The following is a 22,775-nucleotide window of genomic DNA, read 5'->3' as shown; positions in this document are numbered from 1 at the left end:
GGAAAACGTTTTGTAACACCCACAAATTAAAGAAGAATATCTGAAATAACCAAAAAATTTAAGAAAAACAAAACTTTAATAGAAAAAGCTTACAAAATTCGAATATCTTAAAAAAACTCTGTCTGAATCAGTTCTTATAATTAAGAAATTTAAAATGCTTTAAAGCTCTTCTTACAAAAAACTTTAAAGTTTATTTAAATTCTTGGGCAAAAGCTTTTAATGAACCTGTTTTAAGCGCCCTTTATTGAAAAAGATTTAAAAATTCGAATATCTTAAAAAAATCCAGTTTTTACAATTTAGTAATTTAAAATGCTTTAAAGCTCTTCCCAGAAATCCATTTTATTTTAATCATATTTAGTTAAAGCGATGAATAAAAAATTTAAAAATTGTAAATTTTGTTTTTATTTAATAATAAGCTTGAGATTTTTAAAAGCTTTAAAGCTTAGTTAGTATTCTTAAACTCCTCAAAAGGGAAATCTTTTCTTTTTAATAAACAAATTTAAGAAATTAAAGCTTTTTTATATTAAAAATTCTAAACTTCTACACAAAACTCAAAAGCTTTAAAGAGAAAGCGTAAAATTCAATTTCATTTAAGCTTAAAACAAACAAATGTAACAAAAACTTAAAATATTTATCATTCATAAAGGCTCTACTTTGAAAACCGAGTTGCAATGCACTCAAATGTTTCATAAACATATACAGCCCAATTATGAATAGAAAATCAGCGGGAGTTTTTTTTCTCCTTTACCATTTTTCGTATTCCCATTTTTAACATTGAAAAAAATGGGAAAAGGAAAAACTCCTGCTGGTTTTATAGTCATGATTGGGCTGATACAAATTTCAAATTATCATTTGAAAGTTTTAATTTTTAATTATAAATAACAAATAAATCAAGAATGCTTTTAAGCTCAGAATTCAATAAAGCTTTCATTTAAACTTAAGACTTTCAAAAACTCCTATTTTAAACTTATAAAACAAAAATTAATCAAAAAATATATAAGTTTTACATATATATTGAAAACAAATTTAAAAAGCTCAAATAAAATTTTTGGTTTCCTATATGTTTATAAGAATAAAAATACGAAAACAATCTGATTTTAAAGTTATAAAGCTGAAATTATTAAAAAAATATGTAATTTTTACATAGAAATTGAAAATAATTTTAAAAAGCTTTGAAGCTCAAATATAAATTTTAGTTTACTTTTCGTTTTTTAGAATAAAAGTTCTCCAAAAGCCTTAAATATTTAACATTTAAGGAATATCAATAAAAAAGCTTAAAAGCTCTACTGTTCAAAGAGTTTGAAATAAAAAAAGAAAAAAGCTTAGAAATTAAAAATTATCAGAATAGACTCAAAAGATTTTTACAAGCTTTAAGAGCCTCAAAAAATTGTGTTTATATTAGAAAAGAAAATTTCTAATTTAAAATAACAAATACATCAATAAAGCTTAAAAGCTTAGATTTAAATTAGAGTTTTCACTAAGCTTAGTAGGTTTAAGATTACACCAATGCTTAAAATATTTAAGATTAAAGACAAAAAAATCAAGAAAGCTGAAAAGTTCAAAGTGAAAGGCATTCAAATATTTTGATTTTTAACATTTAATGCAAAATATGTAATTTTTGTTTAGAAATTGAACATGAATTGAAAAAGCTTTAAAGCAAATTGTGATTTTCTTTAACTTTAATTCGTTTTTAGCCCGATTAGCTTTAATTATTTAACATTTAGTTAACGAAATATTAAAAAGCTTGAAAGTTTTATAATAAAAAGTGTACCGATTAAACTCAAAAGATTTTGAAAAGCTTTTTATATCATGTCGAAAGCTTTTTTCATTCGTTTAGTTAATGTTTAAACTTGAATAACAATATAAATCCCGAAAGCTTGAAAGCTCTATTAAAATCATTGTTTTTATTAAAGTTTACTATAAGCTAAAAATCCTCTCAAAGCTATAAATAGTTGTTATTTATTTAAAAAAACAAAGAAAATTTAAAATCAATTTAATAAAAAGAGTTTTGTAAAATATATAAATTTCATTTGAAAAGCTTTTTAAGAACAACAAAAAATAGTTTTCAAACATTTTTTTTAAATACTTGATTTACTGATACAAATCATTAAAAAAGCTTTTCATTTTTTATATTAAAAATTAACACTGAAAGCTTGAATTGCTTGAAAGCTTAAATATAATTAAGTTTTCATCAATAAGCCTAGAAAGCTTAAATTCCAGCTTTTAAATTAAAAATTTGTTTAAAATTAAGAAAAATTAACAGAAATCGAAGAAATATTCTAAAAGCTATAAATATTTGTTATTTGGTTAAAAGCTTTTTTGAAAAAAGTGTTTTGTGAAATACATAAAAGAAATTTGAATAGTTTTTTTAGGACAACAAAAAATTTCATTAAAAAATTGTTAACCTTTAAATGTTTGATATCAAAAATAGCGAGAGCTTTAGATTTTACATATGTAAAAGCTTAGAAAGATCTAAGAAAACATAAACGTAATTAGAAAAATTAATTAAATTTTTTTAATTCATGATTTACTGTTAAAAATTTATCAAAATAGCTTTTAATGGTTAATAGTCAAAAATAACCTTGAAAGCTTTAAAGCTTAAATATGATTAGGTTTTCATAAAAATGCTTAGAAAGCTTTAAAGTTAAAAAGTTATTTAAAATTAAGAAAAATTAACAGTAATCGAAAAAAATACCCTAAAAGCTATAACTATTTTTTATTTAGTTGAAAAGCTGTTTAATAAAAAGAGTTTTGTGAAATACTTAAAAGAAACAACAAAAAATTTCATTCAAAAATGTTTAAACAAATCAGGATTTACGGCTAAATATCATTAAAAATCTTTAAATGTTTCATAAAAGTAAAAAGCTTAGAAAGCTTAAATTCCAGCTCTTAAGCTCAAAGGAAATTTGACTGTAAAAATCGAAGAAAATTAAAATTTCATACAAATTTAATTGAATCGAATTAGAAAGCTTTAAATAATATGAGCAAATATTGCTAAAGCTTTAAGCTTAAAAGAGTAAGAAATATGGAAAAAAATTAAAAATGATTAAGACAAAATTTGAACAAAATTTTGAAAATTTATAGCAATAAAATAAAGCTATTAGGCTTTATGAATTAATAAAATCAAAACAAAATCTTATCTATATTAGAAGTTCTAATATACATAAGAAAGCTGTAAGCTTAAACGAGTTTAAAATATGAAAACTAAACAAAAAAGCTTTATGGCAAATCTTAATATTTTAAAACTTAAAATGTTTCTAGAGCCACTGACATTCTTCCTATTTATTACACATTTTAATAAACTGACAAAAAACTTAAATTAAGAAAAAAGCTTTTAATAAGAAATATTTTTTTCAATATTTAAGGATTTGTTTTTAATTTTCTTTTGGAAATTTTGTGAAATTTAAAGACTACTTATGAATATTGTCATAAATATTTAGGAAAAGTTTAAAGAAATAATTATAATTTTACAAATTTACAGTTTTATATTCGATATTTTGAAATATGTCATGTAAAAAAGGCTTTACATTTAATTAAACGAAAGTTTAATCATTGTAATCAACAAGTTAAGCTTTAAAGCTTCTACAATTTTGTTAACTTTGTAGAAATAATAATTTATATAAGATTATTCGAGACCTTATTAAGTTTTAGGTTAAGTTTTTGGAATTAAGCGAAAGTTGAATATTTTTTTATTAAAATATTCGCTAGAGATCATAAATTATAAGCTTTTGTGATAAATAATAGAAAATAAGTAAAGATTTTAGACTAATTTTAAGCCAGAGACTTAGTGCTGGTTAACACTCACTTCAAGTTTTTTTTGAGCAAGTCTTGAGTTTATAGAAGGGAGAGGAAGAAAAAGAGAATCTCATCTCCTCTCTCTTCTATAAACTCAAGACTTGCTAAAGTAAACTTGAAGTGTATGAACAGAACTTTAACCAATCAAATGTTAAATAAAAAGATTTAATCTGAAAAGCTTTTATGTTTCAATTAATTGAGACATGTTAAATAAATTTAATTTTCTTCTTATGCAAAAATTTACTGTTCCCATGAACCATTTTGTATTCGATAAAAACCTCCTTCCTACTAAACCCAACTCAAACAAAAAACCATAAAACTCATATCAATAACTCTGCCACTACATACCTTCCATTCAAAATAATTTACCACTAATAACACTTAAAACCGATGCCCCCAATTTCCAACTAAATCACATTAGTCATCATTTGAGCGTATTATAAATATTGTCAAGACCACCTGAATCAGACTGGCTACCGGTTAAGGCCCGGGCACCTACAGTGCCACCATTCGCACCCACATCCACTGTGGTCACATGCGAACGATCGTTGCGAGCATGACGCTGCTTGCTGTTGTTTGCATTATGTTTGCTGTTGTTGGCCTTGTCGGCAGCATAAATTTCTCCTAAAGGTTCCTCGCCCAGATACACAGTGTGATAGGACACTGGACTGGCCGAGCAGTTAATTTGCACACGACTTATAGCACTGCCCAGATTGTGGGCGGACGCTGATGCCATCGGCAACGGCTGTGGGGGATAGGTGAGTGAGGCATAGTCCCCGTAATCATCTGAGATCTGTGTGGAATGTGTAGCTGCCGAAAATGTATCACGTGTTTGAGAAGAAGGTATACCACCCATGGCACTAGCTTCATGACATATTTCCGCATAAATATTCTCCTTAGTATAGTCTAGCAAATGTAAAGCTTGTCGTATATTGCCCGTGGGCACATCCGGGGGACTGCCCTCATCACTGGATAGTATCAAAGAGTCGCGTACACTGGAGTAGGGTAAATCATCTTCTATAAAACTGGAGGGTGTTAGGGGCGACATCAAAGAAGTATTTTGCGATTGTGAGTGATGGCCCAAAAGAGACAGACCTCCGGCAGCTCTCCTTCCCGTAACCGGTTCTCCTATATTGAACTCTAGCCGTTTGTCAAAAGATCTATTGTTGTTATTGTGATTAGATTGATTCTTCAGCTGGGCCAGAGATCTTTTATTTTCTCCTATTTGCATTTTTTGTGGCAAAGAAAAGTTGAGCAGTTGATGCAAACTCGAAGAGGATTTACTATATTGCTTGGTTTTCACATGAAACTCATTGTACAGTTTCTCGGTTATGAAGGAGGTTTGCAAGGGTTCACGATTCTCCATGTCCTCTATATCGGTGCCAGCCTCTGAAATGGTATCTGTGGTGTGATGCGAAGCCAATAGATCTGGCTTACGCAGCCGGCGGCCTATAACATCTATATCCTGCAAAGACATGGATTTCTGCAAAATATTGGGTTCAGTGGCCATGATTTTATTGGCCGAAAACTTGTTGAACTTTTCATTAATGGTGGCCAAAGTGGTGGTCTCTGTATCGGAACAGCCAATATCCGAATTACCGCCACTTAGCTCCGAAGCACATTCAGAGTGCAGCTCGTTCTGAGGATGAGTTTTATCACCAAATCTTTCCTGCAGCAATTTCGACATGTCCGAGTATCTTTCCATGCTCATTTTCTTGGCCTGCACATCTAAATCCAAAGAGGTCAGCGATTTCACCGAATTCTTATCCTGCTTCTTGAACCATTTCTTTTTGGTCGACTGAAACACTTTCATTTTTTCCGATATCCGATTGGCCTGCTGATCAAAGGCCTGCTCCTTGTTCTCCAGATTTTGCAAATCTGATTTACTCAGAAATATAATAGAGTCTTCCTTTTCACTAGCTGAAATGGTGGTCTTCTCACGCCTCAACAATTTGGGCAAATGCAAAGGTTTGAGTATTTTTAGGCCCTCCACCCTTGACTTGGATATGGATCTTTCGGATCTTTGTAAAATTTCTACTTCTACCATTTTTAAAAACTGATCACAGTTGAATTGACAAAATTTCAAAATGTTCTGTACATTGGGATTGGCCAGCATGCGCTGTTCGTTCTCAAAGCCTAAAGTATTCTTGACCAATTGCATTTCTTTGGTTAGATGTAATTTTCGCAAGTGCAAGGGACTTTGCATATCGACATCTTCTATGGGACAAGCTATAATCACATTTTCCGTGGTAATTCTGGTGATGCAAATATTCTCGGGTATTGCATTGGCACAGCCCGTGGGTCCCGAGATATACTTCAAGGTCATGGGCAATTCCTTGACAGGCGTAATCAAAGCCGTTATTCTGTGCACACAATCGGGATTGATTTTCTTCTGGCCCGCCTCACTAGACATATCCAGACGTTTTTGCAAAATCTGGGGTATACCCGGTTCAATTTCATAGAATTTACCTTTGGTAGCCAAGGAAACATACAATGTTTGTCTTTGTTCATTTAACAACTGGGCATAACGACTTCTTTCCTTTTCCCGGCCATGACTTGAATTGGGTTTTGAGTTACCCAGACCACCACAGCTCATAGTTGAGCCTATGGCCGTGTGCTCCTGTTTGCCATCTTCATAAACGGCCAACAATTTGAATACTTGGCCACCCCTGGCTGTGGTCTTTACATACTGAGGTCTGCTGTTGGCATTATTCGAGTTGGAGGAGTAGATATTTAGACATCCTTCTGTTGGGGAATTGGCAGTGCTGCCATTCGCTTGAGATTCCATAAAAGCTGGCATATTTTCCACTGACACAAATTTGCAAACTCGTTCTCGTACCAGCTGAACGAGCGAAGTGTATAGAGTGGCTGTGGGCATACCCTTGTCGTTCAGTAAAGAGAAATAGCCTAAAAGAAGGAAAAGAGAGGAGAATCATTAGTTAAAAAGCTTTTGAACTTGATTATTATGTTAAACAAAAATTATTTAAAGCTTGAATTTTATCTATACTGCTGTTTTTAAACCAAACATTGCTTAAAGCTTTTAATTAAGCTTTTTTTTAGTTTTTAACTTATTTAACCTTCCATAACACTGGCATTTAAAAAACCGCTTTCAACCATAAAAATCTATTATGTTTTTGTAGAAATTTTTACAGATTATCTCCACTATGTAAATTTCTGGCAAAATTAATGACAATTTGAAAATTTTGCATTTAACTGGCTTAAAATATTACAGTCATTGTTTTTTTTTTCTTTCATATAAATTTGTTTCTATGCCATTATTTTTTTTGGGGGTAATAATAGACAGCAACAATTGTTTTTAACCAACGCTGAACAACATTAAGTAATTTGCAATTAGCACGTAAAATGTAAATGCTTAATGAGACACAAATATAAATCTACATAAATAAGTACATATTAACATCTGGAAATTACTTGTACTCGAAAACATAATCATCATGTGTTTCATTATTATGACCAGAATTTCACTACAGATATTTTCAAACCAGCCAGACGTATAGACTTCATACTGGCTGAGAAATCAGTGAAGCTTCAAATACAATTAACAAAAATTAAGTTCCGCAGCAAATAATTGCAAATATACATACGAAAGAGACAAATGTCAAAAGGACTTAAAGGTACGTGAAGCATAGTAAAGAAATTTGTGATTAGTAATATAAAGTTTCATACAAAAATTCTCCAAATGGAGTTTTTTTTTTTTTTGTCAAAGGAATCGAGAAATTTACTATTCTATAGAAAAGTTAGCGATAATTTAGCTATTCGATAGAAAAGTTAGCGATAACTTTGCTATTTTATAGAATAACTCTGATATTCTATAGAAAAGTTACCGATACCTTTGCTATTTTAAAGAAAAGTTTTCGATAACTTTACTTTTCTATAGAAAAGTTATCGATAACTTTACTTTTCTATAGAAAAGTTATCGATAACTTTACTTTTCTATAGAAAAGTTATCGATAACTTTACTTTTCTATAGAAAAGTTATCGATAACTTTACTTTTCTATAGAAAAGTTATCGATAACTTTACTTTTCTATAGAAAAGTTATCGATAACTTTACTTTTCTATAGAAAAGTTATCGATAACTTTACTTTTCTATAGAAAAGTTATCGATAACTTTACTTTTCTATAGAAAAGTTATCGATAACTTTACTTTTCTATAGAAAAGTTATCGATAACTTTACTTTTCTATAGAAAAGTTATCGATAACTTTACTTTTCTATAGAAAAGTTATCGATAACTTTACTTTTCTATAGAAAAGTTATCGATAACTTTACTTTTCTATAGAAAAGTTATCGATAACTTTACTTTTCTATAGAAAAGTTATCGATAACTTTACTTTTCTATAGAAAAGTTATCGATAACTTTACTTTTCTATAGAAAAGTTATCGATAACTTTACTTTTCTATAGAAAAGTTATCGATAACTTTACTTTTCTATAGAAAAGTTATCGATAACTTTACTTTTCTATAGAAAAGTTATCGATAACTTTACTTTTCTATAGAAAAGTTATCGATAACTTTACTTTTCTATAGAAAAGTTATCGATAACTTTACTTTTCTATAGAAAAGTTATCGATAACTTTACTTTTCTATAGAAAAGTTATCGATAACTTTACTTTTCTATAGAAAAGTTATCGATAACTTTACTTTTCTATAGAAAAGTTATCGATAACTTTACTTTTCTATAGAAAAGTTATCGATAACTTTACTTTTCTATAGAAAAGTTATCGATAACTTTACTTTTCTATAGAAAAGTTATCGATAACTTTACTTTTCTATAGAAAAGTTATCGATAACTTTACTTTTCTATAGAAAAGTTATCGATAACTTTACTTTTCTATAGAAAAGTTATCGATAACTTTACTTTTCTATAGAAAAGTTATCGATAACTTTACTTTTCTATAGAAAAGTTATCGATAACTTTACTTTTCTATAGAAAAGTTATCGATAACTTTACTTTTCTATAGAAAAGTTATCGATAACTTTACTTTTCTATAGAAAAGTTATCGATAACTTTACTTTTCTATAGAAAAGTTATCGATAACTTTACTTTTCTATAGAAAAGTTATCGATAACTTTACTTTTCTATAGAAAAGTTATCGATAACTTTACTTTTCTATAGAAAAGTTATCGATAACTTTACTTTTCTATAGAAAAGTTATCGATAACTTTACTTTTCTATAGAAAAGTTATCGATAACTTTACTTTTCTATAGAAAAGTTATCGATAACTTTACTTTTCTATAGAAAAGTTATCGATAACTTTACTTTTCTATAGAAAAGTTATCGATAACTTTACTTTTCTATAGAAAAGTTATCGATAACTTTACTTTTCTATAGAAAAGTTATCGATAACTTTACTTTTCTATAGAAAAGTTATCGATAACTTTACTTTTCTATAGAAAAGTTATCGATAACTTTACTTTTCTATAGAAAAGTTATCGATAACTTTACTTTTCTATAGAAAAGTTATCGATAACTTTACTTTTCTATAGAAAAGTTATCGATAACTTTACTTTTCTATAGAAAAGTTATCGATAACTTTACTTTTCTATAGAAAAGTTATCGATAACTTTACTTTTCTATAGAAAAGTTATCGATAACTTTACTTTTCTATAGAAAAGTTATCGATAACTTTACTTTTCTATAGAAAAGTTATCGATAACTTTACTTTTCTATAGAAAAGTTATCGATAACTTTACTTTTCTATAGAAAAGTTATCGATAACTTTACTTTTCTATAGAAAAGTTATCGATAACTTTACTTTTCTATAGAAAAGTTATCAATAACTTTACATTTCTCTAGAAAAGTTATCAATAACTTTACATTTCTCTAGAAAAGTTATCAATAACTTTACTTTTCTCTAGAAAAGTTATCAATAACTTTACTTTTCTATAGAAAAGTTATCGATAACTTTACTTTTCTATAGAAAAGTTATCGATAACTTTACTTTTCTATAGAAAAGTTATCGATAACTTTACTTTTCTATAGAAAAGTTATCGATAACTTTACTTTTCTATAGAAAAGTTATCGATAACTTTACTTTTCTATAGAAAAGTTATCGATAACTTTACTTTTCTATAGAAAAGTTATCGATAACTTTACTTTTCTATAGAAAAGTTATCAATAACTTTACATTTCTCTAGAAAAGTTATCAATAACTTTACTTTTCTCTAGAAAAGTTATCAATAACTTTACTTTTCTCTAGAAAAGTTATAAATTATTTTTTTAGAATTTCTTAATTTCTTCTTAAATTTTAATGAACAAATTATGATTTTTCTTGTCATTGAATCCCAAGTTAAGCATAAATCCTTGTTTTAAAAGTTCTGCTGCTATTTTTAACTACTTTTCATTGTGAATTTTGTCTACAGGGAAATGTTGTTTTTTTTCAAATCTTTATCATGAAATATTTAAGAAAATAAAAAGAAAAACAGAAATAATTGGAAAATGAAAATAAAGCAGATTTAATATTAATTAGGAGTGGTCTATAACAGACCAAAGACACGCTATAAAACTAATTCTTATTAACAAATTTATCAGATGAATTATTAAAAGAAATACTATTTTAAAAAGTATTGCTTAAAAAAGATTAATTCTAAAAAGGTGTGATTACTTTAATAAAAATCTATTCCTAGATATAACGTTGATTTTTTAATAGTGCAGTATTTATTTATGTAGTGTATTTCTCAAATTAATTTTAGCTTGTCTCTTTTTTTATACTTTTTAAATATCTGCACAATTTATTTGCACTCGACTGGCTGCATTACGACATACACTACTTTGTCATTCACTCATTCATTAAATGTTTTCGTCTAACAAGCGTGGTCATTTTAATTTTAAACAAAAGTAACACCACCTCCACCCCCATTCACTCGGCTGCTCTCAACAGTTTACAACAGGCCAGTAGACATTCTACATCCTTTTAACACTCTACCTCATCATCACCGGTTGTTTCTTTTCTTTACATTTTTCCAGAGAGACACCTGCCTTTAACAAAATAATCCTTTTTTTTAACAGCAACAAAAATACTTCATTTTTTATCGTCCTGGCATTTTGATGCTTAATATGTCGACGACGATGAAAATTTGTTGCAACCTCCGATAGCTGTTTGGTTGGTTGGATGGTTTTGTTGTGATGTTCTATATATGGATTTAATTGATTCACTTTTATTTACTGTACCTATCATCCCTTCGCAATCTTCCCCTTGGTTTGAGTTTTCCCAGATAATTCTTTAGAATCTTTTTATTTATTTTTTATTGTTGCTCCCTCTTTCTCCTAGTAGTTTTCCACTCCCTTGCTCTTGTGATTATGGACATGTAGCAGAGTGACATTACCATTCATTTAACATTAATTTCTTTGCTTCAAGCAAAAGCTTAAAAGTGTCAAACGAAATTAAAATGAAGCTTTTAGTATAAAATAGGATTATTGATAAACTACTACTATTACACATTCAACTACTATTTACTACCACTAACACCAGTTCACATTCACATCCATACACACTCATACATACAACTTCTGCTCAAATGACTCTACAGTAATGCAATCTTTTATATTGTCCTTACTTGGTTATCATACACCCACACACATTTATATCTATATACATACGAATGTTTGTATGTGAGTGTGTCTTAGTTAGTCCTTCTGTCACTGTCTATGTGCTGGCGCATTAGTTAGTGAAATGTTCTACTGACTAGCAAAGACTAAAAGCAATTCATTAGTATTATTTAAGGATAATTACAAATCATTTACAAATAAAAAGAGGTTGCAAAGCAAAAAAACTCAAAATAAGAATTCAAATGTAAAAATACTTTAAAAGGAAACTATTATACAAAAAATATAAATAAAATCTAGTAATAACTACTTGCTGCCATTTAAAATTTATTTTAGAGAAAATACAACCTTTTCTTTGGAAATGTAAAGTTATCGATAACTTTTCTATAGAAAAGCAAAGTTATCGATAACTTTTCTATAGAAAAGCAAAGTTATCGATAACTTTTCTATAGAAAAGCAAAGTTATCGATAACTTTTCTATAGAAAAGCAAAGTTATCGATAACTTTTCTATAGAAAAGCAAAGTTATCGATAACTTTTCTATATAAAAGCAAAGTTATCGATAACTTTTCTATAGAAAAGCAAAGTTATCGATAACTTTTCTATAGAAAAGCAAAGTTATCGAAAACTTTTCAATAGAAAAGCAAAGTTATCGATAACTTTTCTATAGAAAAGCAAAGTTATCGATAACTTTTCTATAGAAAAGCAATGTTATCGATAACTTTTCTATAGAAAAGCAAAGTCATCGCTAACTTTTTTATAGAAAAGTAATGTTATCGATAACTTTTCTATAGAAAAGCAAAGTTATCGATAAAGTTATCGATAACTTTTCTATAGAAAAGCAAAGTTATCGATAACTTTTCTATGGAAAACTAAAGTTATCGATAACTTTTCTATGGAAAACTAAAGCTATCGATAACTTTTCTATGGAAAACTAAAGTTATCGATAACTTTTCTATGGAAAACTAAAGTTATCGATAACTTTTCTATGGAAAACTAAAGTTATCGATAACTTTTCTATGGAAAACTAAAGTTATCGATAACTTTTCTATGGAAAACTAAAGTTATCGATAACTTTTCTATGGAAAAGTAAAGTTATCGATAACTTTTCTATAGAAAAGTAAAGTTATCGATCACTTTCCCACGGAATATCAAACGTATCGCTAACTTTTCTATAGAAAAGTAAAGTTATCGATAACTTTTCTAGAGAAAAGTAAAGATATCGATAACTTTTCTAGAGAAAATTAAGTTATGGATAGCTATATTTTTTATAGAATATCAAAACTATCTCTAACATTTCTACAGAATAGAAGAGTTTTTTTTTGTGTTTTTCTGTTTTAAATTAAAAACTTTAAGACCTTTTTTTAATAAAAATTTCTGTTTTAGTTCTTTTTAGTAAAAAAAAAACTTTAACGCTCCAGTTGTGTCATCCTCATCATCATAAGATGACAATATTTTTAATGTAATCCCTTCCTAGTGTTGTTCCTTTTTTATCTTAATCCTTGTATTTAATTTTATCTCTCCTTTTTTGTGTGCATTTATTTATTTTTTTAATATATATAAGTTGTTGTTGTTGTTGTTGCTGGTTTTATATAAATACACATGTGTGTATGTAAATACACACATACACAAAACCAACTGATGGATGGCTGAGAAAGCATGAGTGTGCGGATGTAAAAATGCACTCACATTTACACAACAGTTTTTACTTCACAATGCGTAGCATACATGATTGCATACTTTTAGGGGGTGGAGGTAACGAAAGCAAACGGAAATATTATTTTAAGCAAGATGTATAAATAAAATATACAAAATTCATATGAAAAAAAAGAATAGAAGAATTTAAACTAAAATCAAGACTGCTGGAGTTGAAGTGTATGTCTGTCTGTCTGTCTGTGTGTTTATCTGTCTGATGTTTGTGTGTTACAAGGATTAAAGCTTAAACATATCAAAATTAACTTTTAAGTAGAATACTAATGATTGTTATAAATCTACAATTTAAAATATTAAAAACTTAAAGTTGTAAGCAAATAAAGTAAAGTATTAAAAACCAGAGATTAAAACACTTGAAACTTTTTTTAAATCTTTGAATTAAATTGTCTTTTTTTAACACCAATTACAGTTGAAATTCACTTAAAGTAAATTTGAGTAATAAATTTATGTTTATTTTATTTAAATAAAATTTAAGAATTTATGGTTTTTTATACATTTCACAGAATTTTAATCATAACTTGTAATAAACAAATATTTACCTACAAAAAAATTGTTGTTTTATTAATTTCCCAAAACAATATTTTTATTTTTTCCCAAAAAAATGTTTCGCTTTATCGCGTTTCCTATTTTTTTTAATAACTTTTTTGGTCATCTATTTAAAATATGTAGGTATGCAGAAATATAAATATTTTTTAATATTTATTTACCAACTTTTTGATTCAGTTTTTTTTTATAGCTTTGGTGCACTTTTTCTTGCCCAACTATATTTTTATTAGAGAGAGATTTTTACTAAAACAAATATGCATTAAATATATTGTAAAATACGAGCATTTTACAAACAATAAACAAATAATAATGTAGAATGTAAAACATGGCACAAAATAACAAAGAAAAAACACACAACTAAATAAATAAAATTTGTGTACAAAACAAAAATTCCAGGAAAGGAGCAAAAAGTATAAAAAAAACGTACCAAAAAAAATTTAAATAAATAACAGCGACATTTTAATAAACTCTAATTGAAATCGTAAAACAAATAAAAATTTGTTTTAGAGACAGGGAACATAAATAAATAAATAAAAGATGGAAAAAATATTATACTGGGGAATTAAAAGAATTATTTGAGAGGGCAGCAGGGTGCACAGTGTGGCAGAATCAAAATGTATGGGAATTGTATTGGTCATTTATCGTCTTCGAAATTATTGTGAACTTTAGCACAAATGTTATATATACGTATGTATATTATTTAATGAAAGTTTTGTTGCTTAAGGTAATACAATACTATTTTGTTTGTTGGTATTTCCGTATTTTGTAATAGAAATGTTTAAAGACTATTGTAACAAACGCTAAATGAATCTAAGAATCGACAATACTTTTTTAGCTAAAAGTAAAATTATCGACAACTTTTTTAGCTAAAAAGTAAACTTTTCTATAGAAAAGTAAAGTTATCGATAACTTTTCTATAGAAAAGTAAAGTTATCGATAACTTTTCTATAGAAAAGTAAAGTTATCGATAACTTTTCTATAGAAAAGTAAAGTTATCGATAACTTTTCTATAGAAAAGTAAAGTTATCGATAACTTTTCTATAGAAAAGTAAAGTTATCGATAACTTTTCTATAGAAAAGTAAAGTTATCGATAACTTTTCTATAGAAAAGTAAAGTTATCGATAACTTTTCTATAGAAAAGTAAAGTTATCGATAACTTTTCTATAGAAAAGTAAAGTTATCGATAACTTTTCTATAGAAAAGTAAAGTTATCGATAACTTTTCTATAGAAAAGTAAAGTTATCGATAAGTTTTGAAATTATAAAATGATAGTGGAAGAATCAACATTTCTAGTCCCGTGGGTGTAATTCTTTTATTATAAGTTGATTAATAACACTGATTAGAGAAATGATTCCAGAGCCGTGTCAATGATGTTTCAATGATGCTTCATAAGGCTGCCGGGCCACTTAGTTATTGAACATTATACTGTAAGCAACAAAGTTTTTTTTGCTTCGAAAATGTGGAAGTTTTGCTTTGCTTATTTTTGACAAATTAATACAAATTATCAAAAAATAAATAAAAATCATAAACAGTAGCTGGCTGATTACAACAGAGCAAAAATTGTATTGGATTATCCATATTGTCTTTATGCCGACCACTGATGTTAATACATAAGCCCTAAAGTTTTCATAAATTTAATAGCTGTATGGTTTTTTAAATTTTAATTTTAATCATTTCTTTTGTTTTTTACCAACAATTTTCCAGTTTAAAATATTTTTTTTACATTTCATCATAAATCATAACAATAAGTATTTATTTGTTTTATTTTTTAATATATTTTTGTTTTAATTTAACTTGTCTTCTGTTTTTTTTATTGTGTCAGATTTAGTAAATGCATAAATTTATTACTTTGTAAATACGTGTGAATGAAAGTGCAATTGTATGTGTTTATTTAAATGTATGACTACCCAGCAGTTTTGCAATGACTTCTAAAGAAGTCAATGTATTCTCTTTAAGACAGTAATTTTCACTAATGTCTAATTTTATATTTTGGGCTTATTAGACATGTGTGGGCTCTCTGTAATACAAAGCGATGCAATTGGTTACTTTATACATCACAGGTAATGCAGCATGAAGTCAATTGCCACTTTACTATCTCTAAGTAATCGAGGTGGTAGTCACTTTAGACTTTTATATTGTTAGAAAGTAGCTATTTTAGACACCAGAAATAATCTATTGCAGGATCAAATGACATCCTCTATGATACGCACTTTTGAAAATATTTAGTCACAAAGCTGATCCTGTAACTAGTGGATAGGTAAAGTCACTAGTTCTAGAACTGCTGGGTAGTTAGGAAATATTTCATTTTGTTGTTTGTATGTATTTGTAAAGGCATATATTCAGTTTTAAAATTTTACTACCACATTTACTTGTATGCATACACATATGTAAATATGTATGTAGTATTTCTGTATGTACTTGGTGACAAATGTCAAAATGTCAGTTGGAACATAAAATATTAAATTAATTAAAATTATTTTCAGATGTGTGTATGTGATTGCAGTGGTATTAGTGGTGATAAAATGAAATTGCAACACAATAAAAAAACTATTTAAATTTTAAGGATATGGTCGTCGTCTTGTCGACAAAAAGGGCCTAAGTGTGTTTTACAGGAGCGTAAAAAAATAAGTTTTTGTGCAAAAATGTTGATAGACAAAAATAGGTGAAAAATCGAGGTAGTCGCGTTTTTTTTTTTGCTTATATCTCAGCTAGTTATGAACCGATTTAATTAATTTTATATCTTAAATTTCTGCTCATTCGGATCATAAATGGTTTTTGGGAGATTTTTTTTTTTAAAAATGTGAGACTTAACTCAACCTTAACTATGTGAAATTTCGTAACAATATCTTCAATAGTTACCGAGATACAGAATTGTTTCCAAAAACAAAAGGTCTAAAACCACTGTGCAGCTCGCGAACATTAAATTTACTGAGAAAAACATTTAGCGAACGAATAATTTCAAAAAATTAACCTGTAAAAAAAATAAAATAGACCGAACAAAGCTCGATTAACAGTATGCTTGTCATTTCATTTTCTTCATGTTCCAATGTCGCGTTCCTGTACCTAATTAATCGTTTGCTATCACTACTCCGCGATTGTTCTATTAACTGTTAAAGTTATTACAAAGAAAGAAACTTTGAACAAGAAATTTAGGAAAAAAAATTAACATATTTCGGGAAAAATTAAAATAAAAGCTAATTTTTATTTAAAATATATTCGTATTTACTTGTGTATGAGTTTTTGTCTTCGTAGGATACCGTTAACTTATTCGCAGGTATGGCCAAAAAAAAAATATTTTTTTTAACGGCCGTTTCGAATCTCCACTTTAAAATTGTTAAAAAATCAGAATTTCAGGGAATAAAAATATGAAAAAACAAGTAAGAAAGTATGGTCGGTCAAGCCCGACCATATAATACCCTACACTAAGTAAAAGAGCAAACAAAATTTTTCTTTTAAAATTTCAATAATTTATATTTTTGAGTGATTTTCGGAAGTGGGCCTTATATGGGGGCTATGACCAATTATGGACCGATCACCATGAAATTAGGTCGTGTGATTTATGTCTATATTAAAGTTAACTATGTTGAATTTTGTGTGTTTACCAACATTTTTAAGCGATTTATGCACGTTAAAGTGATTTTCGGAAGCGGGTCTATATGGGAGCTATGACTAATTATGGACCGATCGTAAAAAAATTTTGTGACATGAATTTTGTATATATAAAACTTATTTGGAGCGCAATTTGTGGAGATACATTTATAAATTAAACATTTACGACCGAGAAAGTTCAATTTCTGAAGGGCATTTGTATGGGGGCTAGGTGAAATAATGAACCGATTTCAGCCAGTTTCAATAGGCTTGCTCCTTGGGCCTATAAAATAATATGTACCAAATTTGATAGAAATATCTTCGAAATTGCGACCCAAGGTTTACATGGCCAGCCAGCCAACCAGACGGACGGACGGACGGACATCGTTTAATCGTCTCAGAAAGTGATTCTAAGTCGAACGGTATACTTTAAGGTGGGTGTTAGACTAATATTTTTGGGCGTTACAAACATCTGCACAAACGCATAATACCCTCCCCACTATGGTGGTGTAGGGTATAAAAATAAAATTTGCAAAATTTCTTAATATTTTTTCACTTCAAAGGCTTACAAATGTCGCGTTCGCTAGCAAAATACTTACATTCTGAATTGCTTAATGAATTCCCCAAGCTTGTTAAAACTATTTAAGTGTTTTTTGGACTGCATTTAATTATTTTCAAATTAAAATTAATTTATAATTAAACTTTAAGTATGCCATAAAATTATGTCCGCCATTTCAAAAACAATTTCCATTTCATGTTAAGTTAAGTTTATTTTATATATTTTTTTTTTCGGTTTCAAGCTTTTCTTTTAGCTTTTGGCATTATCCTTTTTTTATCCTTTAGTTATAGCAAATCCTCTTATATGGTTTTTACTCATTTGGTCTTTTATTTGCTGGCTTTCAACTCATTTTAAAGTCCCTTTTTTAATTTTTGTTTTTTACTTTTTTCTTACAGACTTACATTTGCTGTTTGCATTTATTGCTGCTGTCGTTGTTGCTGTTTTCTTAATTTAATGACTTAAATGCACGCACTTGTATTTTTATCCTTTTTTTTTCTTTTTTTTTTGCTTACTTCAGCTTTGTGTTCCCTGCCGGTCTTCATAATTTGTACCTGATGTTTTTAAGTGAAATCTTTTGAAGAGTAATTCTTTTTTTGTTTTGCTCGCATTTAATGCTGTTTTTGCTTTGTTGATGGCATGTCATTAAAAGAATGGCTTTTAATGCAAACCAACCATCATTTAGTACTTAAATTTTCACACACACTCACTCTTTGGAGAGTGCATGTGTGTGTGAGGACTTTTATCTGTGTGTGATAGTGTTTGGCTTGTTATATCTTTAAACCATTTTACGTCACTATTTAATAGTTGGTAGTTAAAATTAAAAGTTACAAAAAGGAGAAAAAAAAATATTTTTTTTTTATTTTAGTTTTTTATCATTTGTAATAAAACCAAATGAAAAAGAGCAAAATTTGTTTATTTTGCATGAAAAAAGGTTAAAGTGGTATTTAAATTTAGCAATTTATTTCAAACAAATCTCTATTTTGAGACTAGCGATCGACTGTAGCGATCTCTAGCTTGACCTAGCTCTTTTTCCAAAACAATACAACTTCAATCCAAACTCTGTTGCTCGCAACTGTGGCCAAGAAAAGCAAATAGATTTTTTACAAAATCTTGTTAATATTAATAACACCAGAATAAAAACTAAATTCTCCCATGAATACTCCAAACAATTTGGCAAAAATCATACATAAATCTGTATAAACAATAACAATACAATTACTTTGCTACTTATATTCGTCCATACAAACACAAACTCTCAAAAACTGGCCATGTTGTTTTACAAAACAATCTAATGAATGCTAAAAGTAATCCCATAAATGTATGAAATTGTGTGCTCCTAGTAAATGTACTAGTGTTTGGTAAAACATTTGCTATAAATGCACACAGCTTTATGCTTATAAAAGAGAAAAGGACTACTAGAGAAATGTGAAAAAAATAAAAATGTAAAAGAAACGGAAACGGAAGTGCGCTTATGGTATGAACAACATAAGCAACGAAATAAAAAATCAACAGCAACATTTTCCACTATACACTCACTCAAGTATGGCAAAACATACAGATTTGTTGTTATGATTTTTGTTGTTTGCCAACATAACATAAACTCATATGAGAATTTTTTTTATGGCAAATTTTTTTTTTCAATGTTTTCTTATTTTTATTTTTTTTGCCGATTTTGTTGCACATTAAACGTTAACATTTCGTCATATCGTTAAAAATGCAATTTGCTCGTTTTTAATGACAAACAGCTTAGAAGAAAATTAACAAAAAAAAAAATAATAATGAAATTTTACACTGAAAGGAAAAATTATATATAAATTATCAATGATAATTAAAAAAATTGGGAATTTCAATTTGGGATTTTGGAATTTTTTAAAATATTTTTGGAATTTAAATAACTTATTAAAAACTAATAAGAAAATCAACAGAAAATTGTTTTAGTTGAATAATTTAAGATTTTGGTGATTTTGGATATTTTCAAATTTATTTTGGGAATTTAAAAAAACTATTATTTTTGGTGAATTTTTGTTTTAATTGACCCAATTGGTGACAATTTAAGATTTTAAAAAATTTTTAAAATGTGGGATTTTGGAATTTTTTAAATATTTTTGGGAATTTAAAAAAAAATATAACTTTCAAATTATTATGAATTATTATTAAACTTAAAAATGTTTTTGAAAATATTTTTGGTATTTTTCAAATATTTTTTTCGAATTTTTCAATATATATGTATTTGAAAATTTTATGGAATTTAAATAACTTATTACCAATTAATAATAAAATCAACAGAAAATCATTCTGATAAAATAAATCAAGTTTTTGGGGATTTTGGAAATTTTAAAATTTTATTTGGGAATTTACAAAAACCCTTATTTTGGTAAATTTTTGTTTATATTACCACAATTAGTGAAAAATTAAGATTTTAAAATATTTTAACTTTTGAGAATGATGGGATTTTGGAATTTTTTTTAAATATTTTTGGGAATTTAAAAAAATATTATTACTTTCAAATAATTTATAGAAATTTATATTACCAGAATTAGTGAAAAATTAAGATTTTAAAATATTTTTTTTAACTTTGAAAAATGATGGGATTTTGGATTTTTTTTTAAATATTTTTGGGAATTTAAAAAAATGTTATTACTTTCAAATAATTTATTGAAATTTATATTACCAGAATTAGTGAAAAATTAAGATTTTAAAATGTTTTTTTTTTAACTTTGAAGAATGATGGGATTTTGGAATTTTTTTAAAATATTTTTGGGAATTTAAAAAAATGTTATTACTTTCAAATTATTTATTGAAATTTAATAAGGAATTTCAATTGGTTTTTTTGGGGTTTTTGAAAAATATTTTTGGGAACTTTTCCAAACATTTTTTTGACATTTTTCAAAATTTGGAAATTTATAAAACATTTTAAGGAATTTAAATAATTCAATACCAGTTAATAATAAAACCAACATAGAATTGTTCTGGTTAAATAAATTAAGTTTATTTTGGGATTTTGTAAATTTTGTATTTTTTTGGGATTTTCAAAATATTTATTTTTTGGGAATTTTTCAAAATATTTTTGGAAATTTTTAAATTTGTTTATGGAATTTAAATAACTCATACGAGTTAATAATAAAACCAAACAGAAAATTGTTCTGGTTAAATAAATTATGTTTTTTGGGATTTTGGAAATTTTCATTATTTTTGGTAAATTTTGTTTTAAATTATCATTTGTATCGAAATTTTTGATTTTTATCCAGATTTTGGAATTTTTAAAATATGTTTGAGAATTTAGAAAAAAATGTTATTACTTTCAAATAATTTATTGAAATATAATAAGGAATTTCAATTTGGATTTAAGGGTTTATGAAAACATTTTTGCGAATTTTTCAAAATATTTTTTGGGAATTTTCCGAAATATATTTGGAAATTTTTAAAAAATGTATGGAATTTAAATAATTTATTACCAATTAATAATAAAACCAACAGAAAATTGTTCTGGTTAAATAAATTAAGTTTTTGGGGATTTTGGAAATTTTCAAATTTTATTTAGGAATTTAAGAAAACCATTATTTTTGGTAAATTTTTGATTAACTTTTAGGAATGATGAAATTTTGGAATTTTGAAAATATTTTTGAGAATTTTCCAAATTTTTGTTGAAAATTAATAAATTATTAAAACAACAGAAAATGTTCCTGGTTAAATAAATTAAGTTTTTGTTTTTGGAAAGTTTCAGATTTTAAACTATTTTTTTAACTTTTAGTAATGATGAAATTTTGGAATATTAAAAATATTTTTCAAAATTTTTGTTGAAATTAAATAACTTATTAAAACAACAGAAAATGTTCCTGGTTAAATAAATTAAGTTTTTGGAGATTTTGGAAATTTTCAAATTTCTTACATGGGTAATGGCTCGGTACAAGCCGTAGAAAGTAAACAGATTTAGGAACAAAATGAGACAATCGTGATGGGTTCCTCATGCAAGCCATATATATATATTTTGAAACTAGAGAGTTTTTGGAACAAAATACCCATTAATACCCAAAATCGACGCTATCTTGGCTCACGTAACTAATCCATATAAAATTTATTAACGAAATCATTAAATATTGATTTTTGATGTTTAAGGGCCATTATTACAACTTGCCGTTATAGTTAAAGTTACCTTTACTATAACGGCAAGTTGTTATAATGGCCCTAAATGCATTTTGGAAATTTTTTCTAAAATAATTTTGGGAATTTGAAAAAAAAAATAGTTTTGGTAAATCTATGTTAAAAAAAATAACAATAATTAAAAAAAAAAATCTTATTTAAAAATTCCTTATCAACATTAAATTGTTTCTATTTTATTTCTGATTTGGAGCTTTAAGATTTTCAGGGATTTTGGAAGTTTTAACATTTTTTTTATAATTCCCAAACATTTTTTAAAACTTCCAAAATCCAAGAAAATCTTAAAGCTACAAATCAAAAATAAAATAGAAACAATTTAATGTTGATAAGGAATTTTTAAATAAGATTTTAAATTTAATGTTTAATAAATGGGACATATTAAAAAAGTTTTTTTTGAATTCCCAAATTTAGCTTTATGAAACAAAGATTGTATAAAAAATTTTATTAGTTAAAAATATGTTTAATTTATTTCTTAAATTTGTTCACTACTTTTACTATTGAAGAGATTTTTATACTTTTTTTTCCATTTTATGCATTTTTATTTTGTGTTAAATAATTTATATACAACTTAATGTCATTAGCATTTATTGGCCTGTCATTAATGTTATAAGCTTCTTTTTATTATTATTATAATTTTTTTCTTCTATTTTGGCCATCCTGCCAAAACACAGTAAGAGTTTAAAAATACTTTGTTCACAGTAAATATTCTTTAGAACCCAGGATCTGCCAGACTGCCTTCCTCTTAAACTGTGAACTCATAATATAAACAATTTGTACTGCTCGTATTAATGCTGCTGCTGTTTGCTATAATGATCCTTTTTGTTTTTTTTCCCTGGCTAAATTATGA

At 26.9% G+C, this 22,775-nt stretch overlaps 1 protein-coding gene across 1 annotated transcript in view; it reads right to left on the bottom strand.

Annotated features, from left to right (window-relative positions):
* Window positions 1–4,102: 4,102 nt before the first annotated feature.
* Window positions 4,103–22,775, bottom strand: part of B4 — a 31,247-nt gene continuing 12,574 nt past the window's right edge. The window contains exon 4 of the mRNA XM_065502032.1: window positions 4,103–6,702. Coding sequence (XP_065358104.1) covers window positions 4,220–6,702 — 2,483 coding nt within the window. The 3' untranslated portion in view covers window positions 4,103–4,219. The remainder of the gene's footprint in view (window positions 6,703–22,775) is intronic.

The sequence above is a fragment of the Calliphora vicina genome, chromosome 2, assembly GCF_958450345.1.
Source record: "Calliphora vicina chromosome 2, idCalVici1.1, whole genome shotgun sequence".
Classification (NCBI taxonomy): domain Eukaryota; kingdom Metazoa; phylum Arthropoda; class Insecta; order Diptera; family Calliphoridae; genus Calliphora; species Calliphora vicina.
Note: the sequence above shows the minus strand (reverse complement) of the source record. Positions and strands in the feature narration are given on the sequence as shown.